General features: G+C 59.6%; 1 protein-coding gene across 3 annotated transcripts in view; it reads right to left on the bottom strand.

Moving 5' to 3' along the window:
- The window catches only part of LMX1B (LIM homeobox transcription factor 1 beta), a gene marked incomplete at both ends in the record, with an annotated part of 73,851 nt that extends 47,780 nt beyond the window's left edge, over positions 1 to 26,071 (bottom strand). For all 3 annotated transcript variants that reach the window (XM_081103741.1, XM_081103742.1, XM_081103743.1), the window contains 2 exons: positions 24,912 to 25,098; positions 25,933 to 26,071. In XM_081103741.1, coding sequence (XP_080959867.1) covers positions 24,912 to 25,098; positions 25,933 to 26,071 — 326 coding nt within the window. The remainder of the gene's footprint in view (positions 1 to 24,911; positions 25,099 to 25,932) is intronic.
- Between the last annotated feature and the right edge of the window lie 526 nt (positions 26,072 to 26,597).

Genomic DNA, 26,597 nt, shown 5'->3' with positions numbered 1-26,597 from the left:
TGTACAATGCTGGCACCTGGGTCCAGCCTGGAGTCCCTCCTGAAGGTCCCAGGGGATCTTAGAATGGCCGTAAGGACAGGGCCAGAGCACGGGCTTGGGGCTTCACTTGTTTATCCATCCATTTGTTCAACAGACTCTCTGGGACCTGGGGTGTGCCAGGCCTGCCGTGGCCGCAGACAGACGATGAGTAGGACAAGCCCAGTCGCTGCCCTACCGGGCGTCCTAGGCTGGCTGAGGACACACATATGAACACAGTTGCCGTGACATTCGGTGGCAGGAGACACACAGGAAAGCTGGTGGGTAATACAATTGTTCTGGTTCGGGGGGAAGCTTTGAGTCTCACTAGGACCCTAGCAGGAATGTCCTCTCTGAGCCTCAGTTTCCTCATCTGTAAAATGGGGATATGCATGGTTCCTACCTCGTGGAGTTGTGAGAGGATGTACTAGTATGTGAAGTGCTCGGCCCAGGGCCTGGACTGGAGCAGGGGCTCTGTGAGCGTGAGCTGTTCAAGTGGACGCTATGGGCAGCAGCCATGTGGAAGATGGATTAGACACAGCAGAGACCCGGGGCAAATGGCAAGGTTGGAATCCCCCAGAAGGATGGAGAGGGCAGCCATTCCTTTCCAAAAGTCACAAAATTCCCCCAAATACAGAGCGAGCCTACCTACTGTGGCCAAGCAGCAGCCCGGTGGATTATGGGGGTAGACTGGCTCAGGGCCAGTGACGCTGAAAGAAGGGAGAGGAAGAGAAGGGGGAGGAGGAAGAAGAATAGGGAAGGAAAGGACAGAAGAATAAAAATCCGACAGGCTGGGGAGGGGGGGGGGGTGATTGTCTCTCCCTGAACAGGCCAGCCCCGGGAATACCATGCTGTCAGGCCTCTGAAGGTACACTCCCCTGGGTTTACATCCTGGGCCTGATTAGCTGTGACCTCAGGCAGGTGTTGTAAAACTCTCAGAGCCTCAGTCTGTGCCTCTGTGAAATGGGGACACAATGGTACCTATACTTCCTGAGAGATAATGGGAGTGTCCAGGAAGGGCACCTTGAATTATCTCTGCATCCCCCCAAGTCCTGGAACCCAGGCCCCATCGTGCTCCAGGAAAGGGGACCTCCCAAACCAGAACTTGGGGTCCACAGGCCACAGGGAGCCTGGACAGACCCTCCCCGGAAGGCCTCGGGGTGAGCTCCCTCATCGTGCCCCATGCAGCTGCCCGGCCTGCCCAATGGGGTCCTGGAAACCAGGACAGAGAGACGTGGTCCACCGGCTTATCCCATTTTCCCGGCTCGCTTCCAGGCAGGCCACTTGGCAGAGGCTCCTGAGCCTTCCCAGACTCTTTCCCAAGAAGACGTTTTAGAAAATCCAGGACAAAGGCCGGGAGTCTGGCCCATGCGGTCCCGCCATGGCAGGCAGCCCCCGAGTGTCCTCCATGGCCCCACCCTGCTAACCAGGGGCAGACGGCCATTCCTGGCCACCTGCCCAGCCCGAGGGAGGGCTCACTGTCAGGAAGGAAGGTGGCTCAGCTCGGGGAGCTGCCCCAAGGAGGCAGGGACCCCCACTTGCTCTGTGGACTTGAGCGTCCTCTCTGCTCTAGTCCAGCCTAGAAAAGGCCTACACAGCCTCTAGGAACCCAGGTCTGGCCATGCCTCCCAAGGAGGCCAGGAAGGGAAGGAGAGGCACAGGGAGAGGCGAAAGCAGAAACATCCCTGACCTGGGACTTGGGAGTGGACACATTGGGTGAATGTGGCTGAGGCCCCACCGGACTTGTGAGATGACAGGCATGTCACAAAGTCACCCCCAGTCTCAAAGGCCTAGGACTGGGGTAGCCCCTGCCCTAGATACAGGTCACAACAACTGGTGGCAACAGAGGGCTGGCCTCCCTGACTCCACAGCTGCTCAAAACTAGACAGGGCATGCCCTGGCCGGTTTGGCTCAGTAGACAGAGCATCAGCCCGAGGACTGAAGGGTCCTGGGTTCAATTACCGGTCAAGGGCATGTACCTTGATTGCAAGCTCGATCCTCAGCCCTGGCCACGGTGGGTGCAGGAGGCAACCAATTGATAAGTCTCTCTCACATTGATGTTTCTCTCTCTCTCTGTCTCGCCCCCTCCCTTTCACTCTCTAAAAATCAATGAAAAATATCCTTGGGTGAGGATTGAAAAACAAACAAACCAAAAATAAAAATAAAAAACAGCAAAAGAAATTAGACAAGGCAGAGACCTAAAAGCTGCCTGGCGAGGTCCCGTGACAAGGCCTACAGACCATGGAGCTCAGGACACGGGGAGCCAAGGGCTGCCTGATGGCTCCTCGGCCTGAGCCCTGGGTGCTACCATCACCCCGCATCCTCAGCTCCCGCTCCTAGGCAGCCAGCAGAGAGCCCCAACCCAGAGGAGGCAGGCACCTGGGCTCCCCCCCACCCCCGCACCCCCCCCCCAAGCACGCAAAGGGAGCTCTCTCTTCAACGGACACCTCCTTAAACACATACGAGGGTGTCCTCTTCTCTTCCCCCTTCTTTCTATACATTGGGATCTAAAATCTGGGCCATCCCGCCACCCGCATTAACTGCGTTAAGGAGGAATTATAAAAAGAAATCAAATTTCCCATAGCATTTGAACGCCATTAAAATGCCAAACAATAAACTACCAGGCTGCAAATTAGATCAGTGGAAATATCAAACACATTGAGGTATAAAATCCATAATTGCATTTAGTGGCAGCCGTCCCTGGAGAGGCCCTGCTAAAGATCATCACAGCCCCACATATGAGAAGCTATTGACAGAAGAATAAAAATCGACAGGCCAACCAAATAAACCACACACGCTTCATTAAATATTCAGCAACAGAAATTTGACTATCCTGGGCTGCTCCCCTTGGTCCCCTCCTGAGCCCTTCCCTGCCCAGCTGGAGGGTTCAGTCCGGCGGTGGGGGGGCCTTCTCCCCAGTCCCCAACAGCTTGCACAGGCAGGACCAGGCCAGGGGCCAGGTGAGGGGGATGGGGGAAAGGAGGGGCAAGGCTGCAGCAATAACGGGGGGTGGGGGGGGGGGGGGAGGAAATCCATCGAGATTATTATTGTTGGGTGGTGTTATTAGCTTTCACCCTGGAGTAGGTGCCTCCCCCCCAAGTCTTTAATTAGGTCATTAAGGGGATCATTTCCAGGGAGGTTTTAACTCCTTAGCAGCTGACGAGTCTCCAGCCAGAGTCCGGAGGCCCAGGGGGTGTTAGGCCAGGTCCCCCAGTGGGTCCTGGATGGTCCCGGGAGAGGGGCCGGGCTTTGTTGCAGGTCCCTAGAGGATCAGGTTCGCCTGCCCAGGACAGTAGACAGATGCTGAGGGGCGGGCTGGCCAGGGACCATCCTCACCCTACCCTGGAGGGCTGGCCCGGATTCAGGGGGACCCTCATCAGGCAAAGCAGGACCCCAGCCCCACTGGGCTCCAGCCCTGGGGACCCGACCCTCCTTGGGGTGGCTTAGGCTCTGCTGTCGCCCCTCCCCCAGCTCTTCTCTCCCCTCCCTGCCTCTCCCAGTTCCTTCCCCTCCTCACTCCTTCCTTCTCTAAACTCTCTTTCTCCTCCCCTCCCCTCCCCTCGCTCCCGCCCTCCCCGCCCCTCCCACCTCACCTAGGAGCCCTCTGCCATGTATAATGCATGCAGTGGAAGCACCCAATAGGATTAGGCACCTCCGCCCGTCTTTGAGGAGAGAAAGTTTATGTAAATGACTGATGACAGCGCTATTGTGTGAGGAATATCAATGGAGTAATTACAGTTACATCGGGCGCCCGCGCTGCCGGCCCGTGTTAATTTTTCACCGGCTCCCCCGGGAGAGATCGGAGCGCGCTCCGAAGAGCACAGCTAATAATGGGAGCTCGGAGCGGCCGCTGCGCCACGCGCCCCGAGGTCTTTCTGAGCAGACTGCTAAGCACTGGCTGTCTCCCCCGAGAGCCGAGAACAGAGATAAAATGATTAAAAACTGCCAAGCGGGCCTGGCAATCACTCGCTCCGCTGTCAGCCCGAGACAAGACAAATCTCTGCGATTTTTCTCTTCCCTCCTCTCCCTTTGTGCGCCCCTGAGCTGGGACATGGGGGCCTGGTGGGGTCAGGGTCAGCTCCCCAGGGGGGCAGGGCCTGGGGCCAGGCAGGGGCGGTGGTGGCAGTGGCCTCCAGGCTGGGGGGTGGCTGCAGAGGCCAGCAGGTGGGCTCCACCCCTCAGCCCAGAGAAACTCGGCGAGTGTACACCTGTCAGGGCACACCTGTTGGGGGCCACGGGCTGGGGCACACCTGTGAGGACACACCAGCTGGGGCCAACCACTGGAGCACACCTGTCATGGCCCACCTGCCAGGGGCACCAGCAGGGGCTCACCTGGGCCGGGGCTCCTTGGGCTTCAGGAACCTTCCCCTGCCTGGCACTGCCGTCTGACCCCTCCTCACTTCCAGGCCCAGAGACCTCAGCCTGGGACCTGACCACAGGCCCAAAGCAGAACCTCTAGTGGAGGCCACGGAAGAAAAGGGGGATCGTGTGTCCCCTCCCAGGGGCTGGGCTCCACCTGGGGAGGCTTCCTGGGTATCTACACCTTTGGCTCTGAAGCTAAGCCTGGGCCCAGGGCTTGAGAAGAGGGAGGAGGAGGAAGAAGAGGAAGAGGAGGGAGGGTAGGGGAGAAGGGGAGGAGCTGCTGACTGCTCCCACCTCAGAGAGAGAGTGAAGAGGGCACCCACATTCTGCTGCTGCCTCTGTCATCCATCATCACACCCCACCCTCCACCCTCTGACTCTGATGCAGGCGAGAGGAAATTCCTGCCTAAACCCGGGAGCCAGCCACAGACGTCACAGGCCAGGAGGGGCCGTCCGCTGCTCCTGTGTCCAAACATACACACATGGTGCCTCTCTGACACACGTGTGTGCACCCTCCCATGCCCTGCCATCTCAACCCACATGGCCGGGGCCTGCACACACACAGCATCCCCAAGACAGACACACACTTATCACACACCACGGAACTGCCCATGTCCGTGTACACGCTGAGATGCAGGCAGCACGCCCTCCCTGCTGACACAGATACAGGCACAGGCGACACATGCATGCACACTGTCACGGGCACATGGACGCACCACAGAGCAGCCCATCCGGGCAGAGTAGCACATGCAGGGACACACACACTGACACAGGCACTGTCCCGCCCCACTGCCCCAGCCCCTCCACTGCTGGCACTGAGCATTTGGGAGAGTAAACGTTGGGTCTGGCGATGGCTCTGAGCCGCCTCTTTGGATGCTGCCTCCCAGCTCACGGTGCCCATGCCCACCGCCCGCCACCCAGCAGCTCAGCCGCAGTGAGCCGGCAGGTACGTAGTGATTAAACACTTTGGGACGATTTACAGCGGTGATGACCCCGTTACGGACAGCATGGCACTAAAGCTGAGCAGAGGTGGGGCTGGAAGCTTCCGGCTGGGGAGAGGGTGTCGAGACCCGCTGGTAGCTACACTGGGTCTGGCGGGTTCACCTGAGGCCAGCAGCGTTCTGCCCTCTTGCTCAGGGCTCCCTGGGCTGCTCCCGGGCAGCACGGCTGGAGAGAGGCTGCCATCTCCCAACCTGCCACGTGCACACATACACCAATACCCGTGTTAACACGCACTGATGAACCCGTTAACAAGGGAGGACAGCTACACAGACCTGGGCCCAGATGCACGCACACACGGGCACGGACGGATGCCTGGTGCCCACTGACGTGTCCCACACACATTCACTGAGCATCCACCACAGGCCAGGGCCTCGCGAAGCTCAGGTCTGTTGACACCCATAGAGACACGCGTGCCCATCTGAATCAGAGCCATGGGCACACTGAGCAATGCTTTGCCATGCACCCTCCCCACCTTGACCGCTTCCTCCCTAGCCTTGCCCTGCTCGCCCTGCAATCCACTCAATAGTCAGAGGGAATTTCATGCTCAAATCTGACCGTGCCACTCCCCTAGAAGCCTCCCACTGGCTACCCCTGCAGGGCCGGCCGCCCACAGGGCAGGCTCTGGCTCTCAGACTGCCTGGCTTCAAATCAGGTCTCAGGGTCTCATCTCCTTCCTAAGGAGGCAGCACCCATGACACCAAGAAGTGCCCCCTTGGCGTTATTAGCAGTCAGGCCTGAGTGCAAACCCCCCACTTCCCAGCTGGGTGACCCCTGAGCAGCCGCTTAACCTCTCTGGGCTCCAGTTTCCATTTGTGAGATGACGGACGAGGACAGCAACGATGATGATAAACAGCAACTACCATTTCTTCACTTGCTGGAAAGCGTGACGTGGGTGTTCAGACTGCCCAATTTATGGGGGAAGAACCCGAGTTAAATGGCAGAAAGTGATGGAACCAAGACCAGCACCACCAGGCTCTGAAATGCACGTTTTTCCTTTGAACCTGCAAGGTCACGGATGACTGTGGTGGCATCGGGCACGCATGGGGGATATAAGTATGGTCTGGGCTTGTAGCCTGTACGCCTTTGCCCAAGCAGTGCCCCCCGCCTGGCGTGCCCTTGCCACAGCCTCTCCTCCAACTGCAAATGGTTTTTCAAAAACTTCTGACATCTACTTCCCCCGGGGACCTGTTCCAGATGTCCCCCCATCCCCGAAGTCCACCCCCGTGCCTTTGAGAGAGCCCAGGATGTTCCGCCTGCTCCCCGTGTGACGATGGTGCGTGGGCCATGAGCAAGGGGATGACAAGCATGCGTCTGAAGAGGAGAGTTGGGGCGGGCAGGGAGACGCAGGGGCTGGGGTCAGACTTGGCTGTGATGTGGCCATGGGAGGTGGTGGAGAGTTGGCAGAGGATGCCAGGGGACCCCCATGACCTTTGCTCACTTCCTGCCTCTGGGAGGGCACTGGTTTTGATCTCCCATGCCCCATTCTGGCTCCCACTGTGGGCAGCCTGGCCACCACATGGGTTTCAGGGAGAGGGGAAGGACCTTGGCCCAGCTAGAACGTCCAGGATGGGCCAGGTGTCCTCCCAACCACCCTCAGATCCACGCTTGCTGCCAGCCCACCCGTCCATCCAGAGCCACCCACCACCCATGCCACGCCATGCCAGGCAATGTGTCTGGCCACGGGGAGATGTCCACCACTCTGGGCCAGGCTTGGGGATACCCTGGGCAGAGGTTCTCGGCCTCAGTGTACACAGGCACCCCCCCCCCCCGCCCCAGGGCCTGCTAAGGATCCCTAGGCTTTACCCCAACAGTTCATGCCCGTCCACAGACCAAGGCATCTGCATGTTGCACAAGCCCTGCAGGACAGACCCAAGTCTTGGGGAAGGGGTGGGGTATGAAGCCAGGGAGACTTCTTGAAACTGGTGCCAAGCTTTCAGTTTGGGGAGGGCTTTTCCAGGGGACATACTGCACAACCACGATCGCCTGAGCAAGACATAGACGTGGGCAAGTGTCAGAGATGCGCGGGGAACAGAAGGTGAGCTCGTGGCTGAGCACAGAGGATGAGAGGGGGTGGGGCCTGCCAGAGGGAGGCCTGGAAGGCCAAGCTGATAGCCAGGAGGAAGAAGCCATTGGAGAGCAAGGCTCAGGCCCACGGAGCAGGAAGAGTTCCACTCCTGCAGGCCTGGTGCGAGCTCAGGCCACCCAGGCCTCTATTTCCAGAGGCCAGAGCCCGAGACTCAGGGAACTAGGACCAGGTACCTCGTTTTCAGGGCCCGGTGTGAAATGAAAACCCAGAGAACGCGTTTGGAAAGTATTAAGAATTTCAAGCGGGCGACAGCAGAGCATTAAGCCGAGCAGAGTCCTGAGGGCAGGGCCTGGGCGGCTGCACAGATCACATGCCCCTGAAGCAGGACCCGGCAAGGACGCAGCCAAGTAGGTCACCCTTGCTGGGACCAGCCCAGAGCGCCCAGGACCTGGGGTGCCCTCACCCCCCCTGCAAGCCCTAGCCTCTTTCACTCTCCCTCTGCCCATCCCTTCCCCTCGGTCCTCCAACTGCCTCCTAGATTTGGCTTGAATCTGTCCCCTTTCCAGTCCCCTCTACCGCCCTCACCTCCAAAGTGGCAGTCTCCAGTCTCCAATCCCATGCACCCGCTGCCAGTGTCATCTCCATAAAGCGCCTCTCCACTCCTGTCACGCCCTGTCCAATAACCTTCGATGGCTCCCTCCTGCCCACAGGATAAAATCCAAACCCTGTTGCATAGCTACCATCCCCCCTCCCTTCGGCAGCCCATGTCCCAGCAGCCCCTAGACAGCCCCTCCAGCCAGACTCACTGTCCCAGCCCACTTTTCTCAGGCCACCAATTTAACCCTCAGTAGTCTGGCTACCAGGGCCCCTGCGTGCACTGCCCTCCCCAAATCCTCCTCAGTTCCAGCCTCCCGTCTCACAGGCAGCTGCCCAGGGTAACCCAGGCTCTTGCTGTCTTGTGTTATAACCAGATCCCTGCCCTGGGTCTTCCCACACACAAAAATAACTCACATTTACTGATACGGCTCTTTGCATTCATCACTTCATTTAATGCAACAATCCTAGAAGCTGGGCTCTTTGATTCTCCCCATTTTACCAACAAGGGAACAGAGGCTCAGAGAGGGTAAGGAACTTGCCAAGGGTCACACAGGTAGAAAGAGGCTGAGCCTGGAGATCAGCCCAGCCTGTCGAGCCCCCAAGCTATTCCCTTATACTAACTGAGCACCTACTATGCATCATGCCCTGTTCCAGCCAAGGCATGGTGCAGAGAACTCTAGCAAGGAGACCGCCTGACACACATAACCAAAGTCAGATGCCTGCTCAGGCCCAACACAAAGGATTATGGGAGCACCAGTAACAATATCAGCAAGAACCACACACTAACATGAGGACACTGCACTGCTTTCTCCTTTAAAGCTCATCACTGCCCTAAGGCAGGTGTTTGGTCCTCAACAGATTTTTGAGGGAACCGAGGCACAGAGAGGTCAAGCATCTAGCGTATAGTCACACAGCTAGTAAGTGGCAGCGCCTAGATCAGTGTTTCTCAACCTTCCTAATGCCGCGACCCTTTAATACAGTTCCTCATGTTGTGGTGACCCCCAACCATAAAATTATTTTCGTTGCTACTTCATAACTGTAATGTTGCTACTGTTATGAATCGTCATGTAAGTATCTGATATGCAGGATGTATTTTCATTGTTACAAATTGAACATCATTAAAGCATAGTGATTAATCACAAAAACAATATGTAATTATATATATGTTTTCTGATGGTCTTAGGCGACCCCTGTGAAAGGGTCCTTCGACCCCCAAAGGGGTTGCAACCCACAGGTTGAGAACCGCTGGCCTAGATGAAACTCTGAATCCAAAGCACTGGCATCTTGCCTCTGTCTACATGGCTAAGCATCTGGTTGAGTTTCGGCCTCCCAAGGAATCAGCTCTGGGATCATCAAATCAGAGAAGAGGCCAACATTTCCAGGCACAGGGGCTGTGCTGGCATGATTTCTGCCCCAACCGCTCACCACACCAGCTTCACCGGGGAGCTCTGAGGGCAGCTTAGCCAGGACCTGGTTGAGCCACTGAAGGCCCCCTGGCTGGGTTCCTGGTGATTAGCTGTGCAGACTCCACAGCAGCCTCTTACCTGATTCCCCCCTGACCTCCGGCCACGAGCACTCACCAAGCAGAGCACATGGTTGATTCCGTGATACTCCCTATGCCCCGGGCAAGATGTTTCTTTTGACCAATTAGTATTATTCGCACTAGTATCACTGTTGTTGTAATTTAAATCTTTGACATCCAGGGAGCTGTGTCTCTGCAGACAAGGGCATGTCTGTGGGAGGATGGCACCTGGGTGACTGGCCTGAACTCTGGCATGTGGCTGGTTGGACCAGTGGGCGGCCAGCTCCAGCCGCCCCCAGGGGTCTGCGCCGCTCACTTATCAAGCTGACATCCCACAGGGGGCCGCCGCCCTGCCTGCCCTTCTGGCTCCAGGCCTGCCAACTGGAACCAGACCTGGAGGGTGGGCGGAGGGGGCACGTGGGAGGGGGCCGAGCCCTCACCACAGGCCCCTTTGCAGTTCAAAGTGACACACTCAGGCGGCTATCCCTTCAAAGGGCAGACAGCGCCGGCCCTGAGCCCCAAAGGCAAGGCAGGAGTAAAGGCGGCCCGTGAGGGCTGGCCGGCTTGCATCGGAGGGCTGGGCCTGCTCCCCTGTCCCTTGTCCCCTGCCCAGAGCAGGCGGACTGTACGTTGCAGTGCAATCCTGGGAAAGTCCCCTCCCCTCTCCGAACCTCCCTGCTGTCATGGGGTATTTGCCAAGCACTCAGAAGACGCCCAGCAACGGTCATGCCTGCTGGCGACAATGCTGGTGATGAAGACTCAGAGCCCCTCTCTGAGAAACACCGCCCCAAAGCCAGAGCACCTGAGTGTGATTCCCATCAGCTCACTGGCTGGGTGACCCAGGGCAAGTCACTTAAGTTTTCTGGGCCCTGGCTCCCCTTCTGTAAAGTGAGGCTACAGTGGGATGATGAGGTAGGTCCCAGGCACACTCCTCCCCTCGATGCCGAAATCTGCCCTGTCTAATGCCAGGGTACTTGTTCAGCCCAAGTGAGGCCCACCAAGAAGGCGTGGTCCCAGTGCTCCCCTGAGCCCAGGCCCCTCAAGGCCGAGGAGGGTCCAGAGGACAAGGCTTGGCACCTGGGGACGCTGGCCCCAGGAAGGTGCAGCTCCTACTGGGCTGTGTGGATCTGGGTGTCTGGCTTCACCTCTCAGAGCCCCACTTCTGCCACCTGGGAACCAGGGTGAAGAACAGAGCTTTCAGGAACCCTCTTCAAGATCTGGAGGGCTCAGGGTAGACATAACAAGTGCCCAGAGGCGGTAGCTCTTACCATTGCCATCCGAGGCTGTGTCACCTCGGGGAAATAACTGCACCTCTCAGGTCAAACTTCAGGGTGGCAACATGGGAAGTAATTATAATGCCTGCCCCGCGGCAGTGAGAAGATTCAATGAGCTAGTCCCATCAAACCTTAACCACAGGCAGCATGCAGTGAATCCTGGCCATAATTAGCAGGCATTCATTCAACAGACCACATTGGGCTCTGGTGTCCAACCTCCACCGGGGCACGGAGCTCAGCAAGGGGCCAGAATCTGCCCTCCCCAAGGACCGCTGACAGTTTTCTCCAGACAGAATGCCTGTCCTCCAATCCCAGTTCCACTTCCTAGCTGTGTGACCTTGGGCACATTACTCAACTTCTCTGTGCCTCAGCTGTCTCCTCCAAAAATGAAAATAACAATGGCACTTAGGTCATGGCACAGGTGAAGGACGGAAGCGCTTGGAGCAGCAGGCGTGACAACCATGTACACTCATAAGCATTGGCTGTGAGGATCATCTTTGCTGCTGCTGCTGTCCTGTGCTCTCCCGGCTGGGCCTGCCTGTCAGCAAGCCCCCTGCAGCCAGGCCCCCTTCTTCAGCTCACAGACTTGGGAAGTGTCAGCTCCCGAGAGGCGCCCCGAGTTCCCTGCAGAACAGAGGCTTCCGTGGGCTTCCTCCCGGTCTGTTTCCCCAGCAGCTGGAGCACTTGGAAAAAGCTCCCAGCCTGCTGGGCTTGTCAAAGCAGGGCCAACTTTACTAGAACCAGGTTTGGACGGTAATCTTGCGGTCGTAAGAATTATTTTCTTTACATACTGCTATAGAAAGGGGCACTCCCTGCTCCTTTTTTTTTTTTCTAAACCTAAATGAAGACACCATCAAGGGTAAATGTGCTGCTGGAGTTTTTAATAAAAACATGATGGAGGAAAACATTCAAAGCGCAATCATCAGAAGCAATTTGTGTCGTGAGCAGAGATGTGTCATTCCCACCCTCCACCCCCTTGGCTGTGCTCCGTGCGCGGGACCGGCTTTGGGGTTGGCGACTTCAGACCTGTGGCAAAAATAATGAACAGCAGTGCGCTCGGAGATAGCCTGAAAAATATCCCGGGAAAGAAAAACATATGCCAAGGAGTGTGTTGTAAAAGTCATATTTCATGCCTGACTTTAGAGAATGTTAATAAGGATTAGAACCATACTCCAACAGAACAACTATCAGTCAAGGCAAGGTAATTAATTCTGCTTCAGATCTCTGCTTGAGAAAATGAAAGCGGCAAGTGTTGTTTCACAGCACAGAGATTCCGTCGCACAGAACGACCCAAGAACTTCCACAGCCGCGTGTCCTGATCCCGGCTGAAAGGAACCTGGCCGCTGCTGGCGGCCTGGGCTGCTCTCTCACCCTGTAGACTTGGGGGATCTTCTCCAAATCGTAACACTATCAAACTTTTTTTTTCTTTAAATTTCAGGATTGGCTAATAAATATGATTAAGATAACACATCCCAAACCACATGTCCTCAGCCTGGCCTCCAACATGTGGAAGACAGATGTGTCTTCCATGTACAGATGACCCAGCCGGCTGCTCCCCTGAGGTAGGGACTCTGGAAGATGGAGTCCCGAGAGGTTCCCCACCCCCCTCATGGCCCCTTCACCCCCTCTCGCCCAGGGTGCTTGGGAGTCAGACATCGGAAGGATGAGGAGATGGTGGGATGTGGCCCTGTGCTCACCTGGCTCCTGTCCCTCAATGTCCTAATTTAGAAGAGAAAATTCCCAAACCCACATGTCCCCTCAGAAAAGCTCCCAAAATATTTCATCATGGAGGCTTACCTATCACCCCGTCTCAGGAGCCACAACCGAAGGACCAAGAATTCTCTGCTCCGTGACCTCAGTCCAGGGAGGACAGAATAGGCCCGAGTGGGAGAGGGTTCTAGAAGGAACTGTGGAGTTGACACATAGAAAACCCCTAACCCGGCAGTGGGCAGACTGGGGTTCCTGCCTCCATTCTGCTACAACCGAGTGAGCTTTGGGGCTAGTCCTGGTCGCCCCTCGGCCTCGTTTTCCCATTTCGACAAGGACCTTGAAGAGCCTTCAGCTGGGCCATTCTAAAGCAGCGGCTGGTGGGCTGGTGGGTGTGACCCTGCTGCACCCTCGCGGGGGTCACTGAAGAGGGTTCTTGGGCGCCATGGAGAAAGCCAGGACCTGAGGGTGAGGCCCGAGGGGCCTGGGCCTGTTGGCATCAGCAGCCAGCAGGGCTCCAGCTCTAGGAAGAGGGGGCAGCAGGCTCAGAGGCCAATGAGGCATGGAGGCCAAAGGTATGGGTGAGCGTCCTTCTTCTTATCATTCCCTTGGGTGAGAAGCAAGAAAGGAGAAGAGCCCCTCAGCCCAGGCCAGGCAGCAGGGCTCCAGTAGGCAGGGAGGAGAAGGCTCCCACCAAGTGATAGAATGAATGAATGAATGTCAGAGGGGTGGGGGCTCCCCTAACCCATCAGAGACGGCAGGCTGAAGGCTGGAGCCTCCTGAGAAGAACAAGGCTATTAAGGGCCCCTGGGGGAGGGGCGCTGTGACCAGGATGAGCCCAGCTGCCCCCTGGGCAGGGGTGGGGTAGACAAGACCACTTGGCAGCGGCTGGAGGGCCTCCTTCCCACCAGTCGGGGCTCAGGGGCGGCCTGGGCAGACCAGAGGGCCAGGCTCCTCCTCAGCTGGAGGGGCGCAGACCTCCGTGGAAGAGCTCGGTGCCTGGCGCCCTGGCCTCCCTTCGGCTGCGGCAACTGGCACTGACTGCTGCGGTCCGGCCCCTCACTCAGGCCTCGGTCTCCCCTGAAGACCCCGGCGCTCCCCGCCCAGGAGCCCGGGCCGGCGGGCAGACGCTGCGAGTCCTGGCCGGCAGGGCTGATAGGAACCATCTGCGTTGTCTTAGGCCGCCCCTCTGCCCACTGTCCCTCTGAACTCGGCCGGTTCCCGCGGGCCGTTTGATGCCTCGCAGGGTCACAGACCCCCGCACACAAATCACCGCCGCGGGGCTGGGGGTGGGGCGGAGGCGCTGAAACCTAATCCGCAAAGTTTGCTCCGCCGCAGGCTCGCCCCTTCCCTTGCTCACTGCCCCCCCCCCTTTCCAAACAAGGCTTATTTTTCTTGCCCAAAAAACAAAGTTGGTATCAAGTGTTTCGAGGGAGAAAGTCTCTCCCCCGCCCCCCGGCCTGGGAGGCACGGCCGGGGCTGTTGGCTGCGCCCGGGATTGCAGAGGGGGCTCCGGGAGAGGAGAGGACAGGACGGGCGGGAGGTGAGCTCCAGATCCCGGCCCAGGGGCCGTCCCGGGCCGTCCCCTTCCCAGCTCCGGTCCGTCCCTGCCCGACGCTTCACAGCGGCGGACCCCAGGGCCTCGGACTCTACCCTTCCCACCCCCCTACCCCCCGCCCCCAGCTGTCCTCCACCCAAGTCGGGCTCCCTCCACAGGGGCTCTGGGTCCCAGTGTGGCCAGAGATGGAAGCATCACTTCCTGCCCCTTCTCCCTCCCCATAAAACAGCCCTTGCCTGTCGCTTTTACGAGGTGACACCCAGCTCTCGGCCCGATTCTCCCCGCGCTGGAGCTTGGGCTCGAGAGGGAGCAGGCTGCGTGCAGCCAGGCGTCCCCAGAGCACTCCCAAGGGCGCACGGGGTCCCTGGCGGCTGCCCCCGAGCACAGCCCGAACCCCAAGAGCTTTCAAAGCCGGCCCAGGAGCCGTGTGTATTAGAGGCGAATTCCCCAGAAGTGCCCCTCCGCCCCGCTGACTCTGCGCCTTCCGTCTACGACCCAGAAGCCAGCCCCGAAGTGGCCAGCCTGGCCCTTCCGAGAGGCGCCACGCGGAGGTGTGGGGACGCCTTTACCGAGTGTTGGTTTTGCTTTTGGTTTTTTTCAGCCGGTGCAGCGACCCGGAACGCGCGCGGCTGCTTCTTCGAAGCCCCGGGTTTCCCCGCTGCGCCCGGAGGCGAGCGCCCGCGGCTAAAGGCCGCTCCCGCAGCGGCCTCTCCGCTGGCTGGAGTCGCGGGCGTCCCGGCCCGCAGCCCGGCTCGGGCCAGGCGGCCACGTCGAGGGGCCGGGCGGCGCACCGGCTGGGTCTGCGCGGCCCGGGCGCAGCGGGGACGGTCTGCCACTGCGGGACCAGGGTAGCGAGAGCGGTGGCGGTGCTGAGAATAAAGGCGCCGGGCCGGCCAGCGGAGGAGCGGGTTTCCTGGGGGGGGGGGGGGGTGTTGAACAAAGGAATTCACCCTCAGAAGGAACGGGCTGAGCGAGCAGCGGAAGGGTCAGCCTCCCAGACTCGCAGGAGCACCAGCGGAGGAACATTCGTCCCGGCGGGCCGTCCAACCACATCTGCCCCGCGGACGACCCCAGCCGGGCATCTCCATGGGCCCCTTGATTTTGGTCAATCCCGCCCTAATGGGGATGGTGGGTGGGCGCCCCCAGTCCTTCCTTTCCCGGGAAGAGGGAACAGCGCAGGCTGTGCTCTCCCTCGGTGGACGCAACATTTAAATTAATAAATTAAAATAAATGCCCCCCCCCGCCCCCAACCAGAATCCTCTGTGGTGGGGCCGTTGCCCCCATTTCCCGGAAGCTGACCATCGAGGCTCCCGCAAAGCAACCCCTTCTCCCAGCCCTGCTTGCAATGCTTGACCAGCTCGGGAGACCCTTGCGCCGGGGCGAAAGGGCCGGAGCCCCCTCCTCCTGCCCTCGGAAGGGGTGGAGGGGACACGGTTGTAAGGTGCTCGCCTTCTTTTCTCTGCTTGACATGAATAAGGGGATTAGGACGGCAAGTTTCCGTCGCTCGCCCGGCGGGACAAAGGGCCCCGCGGTTTGAGCGGCGCAGCCTCTGATTAAACGACAGAGCCCTGTCACTCAGCACCCTCCTAGGTACTTGTGTTCGTGACATAATCTTATTAGAAGATAAAACCGGTGAAATCCTTTTCATAATGAAAAGTTACATTTAAGGGCCGGACTCGCCCCCCCCCACCCCACCCCGACCCTGCCCACCTCCCCCCCGTTGCTGTTGGATATGGCTGGCCTGTAATTGGCATTTAAAGCACCAAGTCCGGGAGAAAAAACGGGGTTTAGGTTTTTGTAATCCCCCTAAACTGTCTTTGTTCGAAATCTCCACAGATACAAGTCTGTTAAGAGTAAATATTTGTGGATTGATACAATCACGTTCTCCCCCTGCAAACCAAATCTGAAAAAATGCCGCCCTCCCGCCGCGCCGGGGCCGGGGCCGGGCGCAGGGGTGGGGGCTGGGGGCGCGAACCTCCGCACCGAGAACTCCGCTTTCCGGCCGCCTGGCCGCCTCCAGGAGCCGAGGGACTTTGCACATTTCTCAGGCGGGAAAAAGGTCTTAGGCTCTTTTTTTCAATTTTCTGTTCCCTCAATAAACAAACCTCCCGAACTCGCCGCTTTTGGGCCTGCCCGAGGGGGTCGGGTCGGCGGGAGGGCTTGGGGAGGGGCGCGGCTTTGCTCCATTCCAACGAAAATGCGAACCCCTTCCGCCAGCCTCACTCCCTTCCAGGAGGCGCAAGCGGCTCCAAGGGGACTCGTCCTCCTGCGCTGTGGGAGGCCCCACCCGCAGGACGCCCCAAGTCCAGCCCAGGAGAGCCCCCGGAGCCGCCAAGGGCCCCCGCAACGCGGAGGAGCACGAAGGCTGCCGCGGGGCCCCGGACTCCCGACTCCAGCCCAGCCCGTCCCGGGATCGGGTTCCTTCATAAATCAGCGGCTGGGTGAAAGGGCTGCGCTTTAGAAAGGGCAGGACCGTGTGCGCGTATTAGAGCGCGCGGTTCCCAAATCCGGGCTAAACCCCTGGTGACACCGAAATTCATCAACCGCTGCAGGCGCCCGCGGCTTGGCTGAGGGGCCCGGGAGCCCCGGAGCCCTTGCACCGCGCGGTCCCCTCGGGGGAAAGAAGACGAAGGGGCAGGACCCCTCCGAGAGGTGGGCCTGGAGGAGGGCGCGGGTGGAGACCGCTGAGAGCCGCCTCTGCGCGCACGCACGCCAGGGCCTGGAAGGAAGCTCTCCCACCGGGAGAAAGGCAGTTATTCTAACCTTTTCCCGACGCTGGCAAAGGCCACCCCTACAGGGCATTCTGGCGCAAGGAGGGCAGCGACCCCTACCCCAACCCTCCAGCCCTTGGACAGCTATCCCCGCACACCCTCCAGGTTGGGCAGTCTAGGGAGAATCCCAACTGTCCAGAGCAGAAATCTGGGCCTTGGGGAAAGCCAGGACATGAGGATTTAGGGATGCGAACAGCTCTGGGAGTTGGACTTGCCTGGGGGGGGGGGGGAGAGGCGGGAGAGGGGGGGGATCTGCTACAGAGTAACTGTGGACCTGGGGGAAGGTAATTCCTTAGCCTCGGTTTCCTCGCCTACACGTGGAGCTAGAGCGACAAAGGTCAATACACATCACAGGCACTCAACAAAGGCCAAGTCCTTTTCCTTCTGGACGCACTACGGCACTACCGTGGCCTGCTCCTCTGGGGTCAGTCAGGCTCCGCTCCTGTGAGTTCACATCTACACTGGCCACGTTCAAGAGTCTGTGGGAGAAAAAATGAGACCCAGTGCCTCAGTGGCACTGGAGGGCAGTCCGCGCACCGCCTGCCTCCGAGGACCCGCTGGTGACAGCCAGCCTCTCCCCATGCCCTTTCCCAGGGAACATTTCAGAACACAGGCCCCAGACCTGGCTGGGGAGCAGGACGGTGGGCGAGGTCCCTCAGGGCAGCCTGTCTTGGAGGCCGCACTCTCTAGGCCTCCCACGCAAGGCAGACAATGCATTCCTGCCAGGCAGGGCGTCTCCGGCTCACGTCCCTGGCAGGCGGGCAGGAAGGAAACATACATTGACTGCATGCCCAATGCAGGCTGGCACCTTCGCGTTTGTTTCACTTTATTCTCAGAGACTTCCTCACTTTATCCTGTGAGACTGACATGATCACCCCTATTTCACAGAGGAGAAGACTGCGGCTCCGGAAGAGCCATCTGCCCTTCCTGAGAGGCCACTGGACTGTGTCCCTGGGAGCCAGTGCAGGTCCATCCCTGACCTGTCATTGCAATCTTGCTCTTTCCTTCGAGAAAAATGTGCCCCACGGAGGGGGACCTCCATTCCGAGGAGGTGTCCGCAGAGCGCGTCAGTCCTCTCCATCCCCGCAGGCTCCGGCAGCTCCTGGCCTGGGCGGGCCCCCACACCCTGACAGCTCAGTAACTATGGCAATTCAGGAGTCACATGACAAGTCCCCGAGTCCCTGAGGAAAGCAGGAGGCAGGAGCAGGAGAACAGCAGTCACACCCGCTCCAGCTTGCCCCGGCCCAGTGCCGCTCCGTCACCGCTGCTGCAGCGCGGGGCAGAGGCACCTGGGGGCGGGGAGGGGGCTGGCAGCGCTGTGTTCTTGCTTGCATGCTCACTGGGCTCTCTGCATCTACCCAGCAGCTCTGTGTGCTCCTCACTCCCACCAGCCCTGGTGGGCACCTCTGTTGCTCTGGGAAGCCCTCATAGCGCTCCCCGGCTGGCACCCGCCTCGCAGTTCCCAGGGAAACCTCTTACAGCGCAGGCGGGCCAGGAAGCAAACGTCTTTGTTTCTCCTGGAACTGGACTCCAGGAACCGGGTTTTTCCTCCAGCGACACTTCGCCCAGTTCACCGGGTGCAGGGCCAGCCAGGTGCTCTGCCATCAGCCAGCACTCTGAGTCCAGGCCTGTCTGAGCCGGGCTCCTGATTGAGACAAAGCCCCCCTGCACTCACACATCCTCCGGACCCGACACTGCCCCTAACCCCCCCTTCAGGGCCACAGGGCCCACCGGGCAGGTCCAGCAGCCGCCAGTCAAGAAGCTGAGCAGAGATGGATAGAATACTGCCCCGGGAATAACAAAGGAAGGGCCCACGCAGACATTTATTTGTACTGGTCGGGAGAAGCAAAGGTACAGGGCAGCAAGGAAGTGCTGTCAGCCAGGCCTGAAACCCAAGAAAGTTGCCATTCCGAGCACAGTGGCCCCTTATACCCACCACTCCACCACGCCGCAGTAGTTAAAGCAAACACAGGCCCTTCACTGCCCCGTCAGTTACACCTTCCCCCCAAAATTACACAAACTTTGAAAGATTTTTTGGAGAGAAGATGGATGCTTCAGGAGACTTGAGGTCAAGGCTAGGCTGTTTAAAGTATATTATTAACAAATAAACATTTACTGCAAAAAAAAAAAAAAAAAGAGGAGAAAAACCCTATAGGCCACCGGGGAACCAAATCATGTTGCTTTTGGCTTCAAATGACAGGAGACATTTATGACATGAATGGAGAACACCAGCCGGTCGATGAAATGGCAAACGTCTGCCACTTTGCTTCCTCTGCCTTGTGAATCAACTTTTTCAAATATGGTTTTCAGCCTGGCCCTCCCCTCGCTGCCACTGCCTCCTCACCCTGACGGCGGGGGCAATAAATATATATATAATTTTGGTTTTGCTCTTAGCTGCCATCAGCACAGAATCTAGGGGTTGGAGAGGGCTGGGTCAGTTAGAGAGCCAAGGGCCTCGGGTCCTCCTGCACCCCCCATTGACTGACAGCTCGCCCAGGCTCCTCCAACGAGCTGCCCATCCCTCTCTTCCTCCCTCCCCCGAAGCTGAAGCCTGACTGTGGTGTCCAACAAATTGGAAGTTATAACTCATGTCGTTGAGAGCATCCTCCATTCCTCAGCCTAACTAATGCCAAAGTAGGACCTGGTGGGTTTCCCCCTCCCCCTTTTTTGGTTTAAAAACCTCACAGCCACAGGAGAGAGGAAGTTCTCTGCAGAGGTACTGCCTTCCCATCATGGACCAAAAAACCTCTCTGGGATGGAGGATCCTCTGACGCCTGGCCTGGTGTCTCACCTTTTAAACCTCCTCTTCTTTCTGAAAATTGCAGACCCTTGGATCTCTCCTCCGTACACCCCCCTCTTCTGAATCCCACCCCCCAGCCTCAGAGATGTTGGTTGAGCTTTATTTTCTGTCACGCGAATCACAAAAACAAGAAGCATGGGCATTTTTCTAAATATGAAATAATAATATTGAATATGCTTTTCCCAGCTAGACCCTGGAGATTCCAATGGTTCCCCAGGGGAAACATCCACCCACCACAGCTCCCAGGAAGAAACTGGCCAGTACGCCACCCAGCCCCACCCTGTTGCCTGCCCTTCCTGATGGTGCCCCGTTGGCATCTATTCTCACCCCAACTATCAGAAGTTTTTCTGCCTCCCTGGAGGTGCGGGAGAGGATACAGGATCCCATGGAACACAGAGCAATCACGGAAGCTCCCCCAGTGCCCTGTGTCACCCTCACAACTCCCTAGGAAATGACATCATCACCCCTGGTTTGCGGATGGAGAACCCAGGGCTCAGAGGTGGGCAGCCCGCTGGCTCAGATCACACAGCTGCCGAGTGTGGGGCTGGGGGTGAACCAGGTCTGCCTCAGAGTCTAAAGCTCTCTTCATCAGAACCCCCCCCCCCCCCAGTGTCCCAGGCAAAGGGATGCGTTTCCCCAGCGGCGCCCCCCCCCCCCAACCTTCCCTGCAAGCCTCGAATTCCAGCTGCCCTTTCCCCGTGGGCAGTTCGGTGTGTGTCCTTGAAGACGAGGCATTCCTCGCCACGCTGACGGTGGGAATAGTAAGAACAATAATTTCCAGGCAACAAGATGCCAGGTCCTCTGGGGCACATTATCTCGAATCCTTATAAGAATACTTTCCCCCAGGTGGGCATGTCCCCATTTTACAGAGGAGGCTCAGGGAGGTGCCAGGGCAGTGTGGCCCTTAGCCTGGCTCCAGTGGGCAGGGAGGGCGGGAGAGAGGGAGCTGAGGGTCACCAATCACATACCCCAGAGATCCTCACAGCCCGCTTCCCCCACTCGAGAGAAAAAAAGCGGCAAACAAATTAGGCTACGCGAGCCCAGAGCCTGGGGAATACAGGGTGAGCCAGGAGTCAGCTGTGAATAATGCCTCCGTTCAGCGGCAGACGACTGCAGCCTCGCGAAGGCCGCTGCTTCCCCTTCCGCCTGCAGCCAAGGTGCTGGGGTTAAACGGAGAGGTGCCTTCCCAGGGGCCAGAGGGGCCGGTCCCCAGGCTTTGGGCTGGCAGAGTGAGCCCTGCAGCCCTCAGATCCCCAGGAGAGCGGTGCGGAGGCCTTTTTATAAGGCAAAGCGCTGGCCTTCCTTCCAAGGGGATCCATTTCCCGGACAGGCCCTTACCCCCGGCTGGGGGCAGGGTGTCTGCAGCCCTGAATGAGTGGGGGACTCTGCCAGCTGGAGGACCCGCGGGCCGAGGGGTCCTGCTGGTGACTGGCACCCTGCAGTAGGGCCTATGGGAGGCCCTGCACGCTGGGAAAGGCAGCAGCGGCAGAAAGGGCTGGGGCCGACTGCTCTTCCCTGCACCGCACCCGGCTCTGCCGCTGCCGGTGCTCGGAGGGGAGGTGAGCCTCCCAGGAAGGCCTTTCCCGGTGTAAACACTTCCCAGGAAAGGAATGTGCTGGAAGAGTGGGGCTGGGCCCCTGGAGCTTCACGCAGCCAGCTGGGGTAAATTTAAAAAAAAAAAATCACCCAGGGACTCAGACGGCTTTTGTGAAACTCAATCAGAACCTCGCTGCCCCCCTCCTGCCGAGGCTGGCGCATCCTACCTGGGCAAGCGAGCCCCGGGACCCTCGCAGGCTCAGCGGGGCCCTGTGACTGCGGCGGGGAGGCGGGGAGGCGGGGAGGCGAGGGCGCCCGGGCAGGCCCTGCTGGCTGAAGGGCGCCCAGCCCGGAGGCCGAGGTGGGCGCGCAGCGGGCGGCAGCCCCGCGCCTTTCTGCGCCCGCCGGCTCCCGAGGGCACCACGGATCTCGGGTCCCCAGACCTGGGAGCTGTCTTACAAGCGATTAGACTCCATTTTGTGACAGATTTTTGGACTCTCCCGCCAACCCTCCCCCCTCCCGGGGCCTCCTCCAGGAATTCGCCACCTCCTCAGGATAGAAACCCTTTCCAGGCGTGCGACAGAAGGCAAGAAAAGAGTTACATAATTCTGTTCGGCTAAGCCGCCAAGGAAAAAAATGGGGGCCACTATGCTGTCACTTTCTCATGTGTTCTCGGGTGGAGGAAGGAGAGGGGGTTCCTGATTTTGGGTTGGGAGGCGCATCTCCTCCCGGTTTCTAGCTGGACCTGCTGTCCGCAGAGCTCGGGCTGCCCAGCGGCCAGAGCCTCAGGCACAGGAGAACAATCCCAGGCTTTTGTTTTTTTCCTTAAATAAGCAGGACCTCTCCCCCAAAAAACACACAGGAGAAAAAGGAGACTTTCGAGTTATGCATGAAAATGCCAAATGCCGCGGGGCCCCGCTCTTTCTGCCCGTGCAGGGCGTGCCGGTGGATTTTTTTTATCAAATGCTATTAAATTCGCCCGAGTGTCGATTAATTACCCCCGTGGTGCGTAAAATAATGCTGCTCTTCTGGGTGTCCAGGAGCTTTGAAGACAAGTCGAGTGGAGGAAAAGAGCTTAGGCAAAACAGCCCCTTCTTTCTAAGCACCGAACCCCGCTGCTCCCCGCCGGGAGGACACGTTTCCCTAAAGTTGCACTGGTGGGGGGTTGCTCATTTCCCAACGCTGCTGACGCACAGACCAGGCAAACCCGAGAAGGCACGTTTGTGTGCCCACTTGCCCGGATTCTCGTCTGAAAGCATTTACGCACAGATGCAATAAATATGCCTCTGCGATCCTCAAAGAAAAAAAAATAAATAAATCGTGAAATATATTTTTATTGTGAAAAGAACATTGCTTCCCAGTGAGCCCCTGCTTGCCTGGCGGCGCTGGCTCTCTCCTGAGAGATGCTGAAGCGACGCCCCGCGCCCGGGAATCCGTCCCCAGGAGCGTCTTGCTAACAAGCCTTCCTCAGACCCCCTTAAACAGCCCACCTGGAGCAGATACCTAATCGGCGTTGCTGGAAGAAAGAGGGGGCGAGAGAGGAGGGGGGCACCTTGAGGGGATGGACGGTGCCCACCTGGAGGCTGCTGCCCTGCTGAACCCAGACTGAGATTCGCCCCATTCCAAAATTCACTTGCAAACTCACCCGAAGGCACTGGAGAAGAAAGCTCTTGGGCGCCCTTTTCCTTTTTAAAACAAATACACTTTTGACAAAGCCGTCGCAAACGTTCAATTGTTTTGTAAAACGAGGGGGTTGGACACTCCGCTTGAAGGGGGAACACCCAGGTCAGATTTTGTGACTTTACAGTCCTGTGCTCTGAAGAACCAGGGGTACCCTCTCCTCGTTTTAAAAAGAAGCCCCATAAACGATTGGGGGGGAGGAGGGTAAGAGTGGGGGTAGAATGAACAGATTTGCACGAGAGGTTGGAAAGGTTTTACGCATTTTCCAATATATAAAAAAATTTTCCAAAACCTGCCCGAATGACTCGGAGACCCACTTGCAGCTTCCTGAGCCTCCTGCCCCCAGGTGTGGAGTGGTCCAGGCCAGGGGCTGAGCTGAGTGGGAAGTGGCACTGCCCCGGTCTAGCTCGGGTTGGGCAGGCAGAGCAAGTGAGGGCTGCGGGCAGGCAGGCCGTGGGTGGGCTGGAGACCGGCGAGCCCTGCGAGGGGCTGCTCCCCGGCCGGCCCAAAGCCGCCAACCACATTTACCCCAAACCACCTTCCCTGTTTTATTTGTGCTGCCCTATGCCTGCCTGTGGCTGAGCTGACTGGTGGCCTCACCTTCTGCTGGAGCTAGAATCCCATCAGCTCAGGGCACGGCGCAAAAGGGGATCCCCGGCATTGTGCCTCATCGGGGGTGCTCCAGACAGTGGGAGGCCTTGGCTGGGCTCTGGGGCCAGTGGAAGAGCTGGCTCTCCGAATCTGGCTCCAGCTCCTGCCCAAGAGCCCCCAGCCGACAAGAAGAACAAGGCACACAAACCAGCTCTTGCTAGGCCCCCAGGCCAGGGAAGCAGGCCAGAGTAGGCCCTAGGATGGGGCTCACCCAGAGCCTTTCAGAGTAGAATCCCATGCCCTCTGGAGGGCTTTGACTCCAGCCAAGTAGTTGGAGGGGCAGGCCAGCCACTCGGGGTTTCATCAGGGCCTGGGTTTAGAGACAGTCTCTGGGCAGAGCGGGTAGGCTTTTCCCAGAGCACACGCAGACCCTCTGAGCCCCACACTGCCCGAGCAGCCTACTCACCCTGCAACCCCATCTGAAGGAGTTTTCCAGGCCTCACTAGAAAGTTGTCGCAGGCACCCACTTGCCTCTGCAATGCTGCCCTGGGGATCCCCACACCCCTCTTTTGGCTGTTGCGCCTCTCTGCCTCCCTTTCAATCATACTGCCAGGCACAAAACCCAAATGGAAGGGGGGGGGGGGCGAAGCCACATCTCTTATCTGTCCCAAGCCCCTTGCCAAACACATCCAGAGTCTCAGCTAAAAAACAAAAGTCAGCAGGTAGAGCTCAACCCACAGCCTCTGGCCTCAACCCCTGGAGTTACACCAGGGCAGAGCAGGCTGATTTGGGCAGTTCCCCATCCCCATGGGGAGCCCCAGATTGTGGTTTGCCACCTCTTGAGGTCCTCCTCCTAGACACCTTCTCCAACCAACAAAAATTATAAGTGCAAAATGCCCCCATGGAACGGTTCTGGGGACGATGGACATCCTTTTCTCTCCATCAGGGACTAAAAAACGCAGCAGGGATCATGGCAGGAAGCGGGTATGGGGGGCTGCTCAGGCAGCTCAGCACCCCTGCATCCCACCTCCTTGCTCCAGGAATCCCAAACCTCCACACACCCTGCCTTTGTGCTGGAGAAGCACACCACTAGGGCCTCCCTCCCTAAAGCACTGCTTTCGTTTAGAAATCAGTTCTTGGTCCCCAATTCAGGCCTCCCAGGACCGTGGCATCTATCCCCCGGTCGGCTCAGGGCCTTGTTCTGCACCCCAACTCAGCGGCCCAGCGCTGGTTTTCCGGACAAAGGGCGGCAACTAGGAGCTGAGGCTCCCGGCCACCCCACCAGTGTTGGCCCGGCTGGGATGGCTCGCCCCTGCGGGAGACACGCAGACCGCGGAGCCCTCGGAGTTGATGGGCCCAGCGGCGCACAGAGCCCAGCGGCGGCCGGGGGGACGCGGGCCCGGCCTGGCAGTGGGGGCGGCCGGGCTCGGGTGCCGGGCGGCGGGGAAGGAGGAGGGCGAGAGGCGCTTACTGTTGGTAGTCTTGTTTGCAGTACAGTTTCCGATCCCGGAAGTAGCAGCTGGTGGTGAGGGCTTGCTGACACGCCGCGCACTGCAAACACTCCTCGTGCCAGGACGACTCGTTGACTCGCATCAGGAAGCGGTCGGAGATGGGCCGCTGGCAGCCCTCGCAGACGGCGGGATGCGGGCAGTCGGAGCCTGCAGCGCACAGGGCGAGAGCCGGGCCGTCAGCGCCGACCAGCCCGACCCCAGCGTCCCGGCCGCTGGGTACCCGCAGCCCCGGCGCCAAGGGCGAGGGCAGCCCGGGAGCGCCGCCCGCCGCCAGCGCTCCCCGGGCCGCCGCGCAAGGGCCCGGCGGCAGCCTCAGCTACTCGTCCTGGTCCGCAGACTCGGGCGCGGAGTGTCCGCAGGCCTCGAGGCTTGGCTGGGCGCTGCGCTCTCCCCTTCTCCGGAGATCCAGCGCTTGGTATTAACACGTATGAGAACGAGCGCGGCGCGGGGTAGCCGGGTGGGACCCACACAGGCGAGGTGAGGCTGGGGGCTCGCTGGCTTATGCGCCCCACAGTGGCATTCGTGGTCTTCTGTCCCCAATCTTCCCCAAATCTGTGATTTGGGGGACTCGGGGGACACTGTTCTTTTAGAAGCTCCCCTCCCCAAGTGACCTGGCACTACTTTCCAGCTTGCCAAGGTGACTGCTTGTGTCCTCCATCACCCCTGCCGCCCGCCTCCTACCTCCCGTCCAGAGTGGCATCTCTAGGTTCGAGGCCCGATGAAGATGGGGGTGGGGTGGGTGGGGGCTGGAGCTGCCTGTCCTCCCTCCTCCTAGGTGAAGTCCCTGCATACCTGTCCCCGCAGGACGCCTGTCTAGCTTGCGGCCCCTCTAGTATCACTCCGGAGTGTTCTGTGTTGCCCCACACTCCCACGTCCTGCAAACCATTTCCTTTAGCAGTTGGCCTAGACGCCTGCTTCCACCTCGGGACGAGGCCCCTGTCTCCTGCCGTGACCACCGGGGCGTCCCGACCCCGCACTCACCCAGCAGCACCCCCAGAGTGGCCGGCCCGGGGCGCAGGGCGTGCTCCTCCATCTTGATGCCGTCCAACATCTTGGCGCAGTCCGTCTGCCCGCGGGGGAAGCACCTTTCCAGCGACTCGGGACCTGTTGCTATATCCATGGGACGCAGGGCGCGCTGCGGGCCCCGCCGGCCAGGGTGCTCGCCCGCCCGCCCGCCCGCCCGCTCGCCGCCGCCGCCGCGTCCCCGGAGCCGGGGAGGCGCGGCTCCCGCGGGGTCGGGGCTGCGGCTGGGGCCGCCGGTTGCCCCCGGCGAGCGTGCAGCGGCGACGCGCTGGCCCCGGGCCCCGGCGTCGTGCTGGCGGGCCGGGGCGGCTGCAGTCCGCGCCGCGCTCTCCCGGGCACTCGCAGCCACGCGCGCCGGCTCTTCTGTCACCTGCTTGTCAGCCCCGGAGCTGGGCTGCGGCCGCGGCTGCAGACGGAGCCGCGGGGAGGAGACGGCGGCGGCGGCGGCGGTGGCGGCGGCGGGCGGGGGAGGGGGCGGGGGTGTAGGGGCGGCCCCGCGGGCGGGGGGGAGGGGCGCGCGGGCTGCGCAGCGGGGTCCCGGGCGGGGCGCAGCGGGCCGCGGGGCTCCCGGCGCGCTCCCCGCACTACTCCAGTGCCATGGTGCGCCCGAGGAGCCGCTCGGT

Source organism: Myotis nattereri (assembly GCF_964212035.1).
Source record: "Myotis nattereri genome assembly, chromosome: 12".
NCBI lineage: Eukaryota > Metazoa > Chordata > Mammalia > Chiroptera > Vespertilionidae > Myotis > Myotis nattereri.
This window is presented reverse-complemented; position numbering and strand designations above follow the sequence as displayed.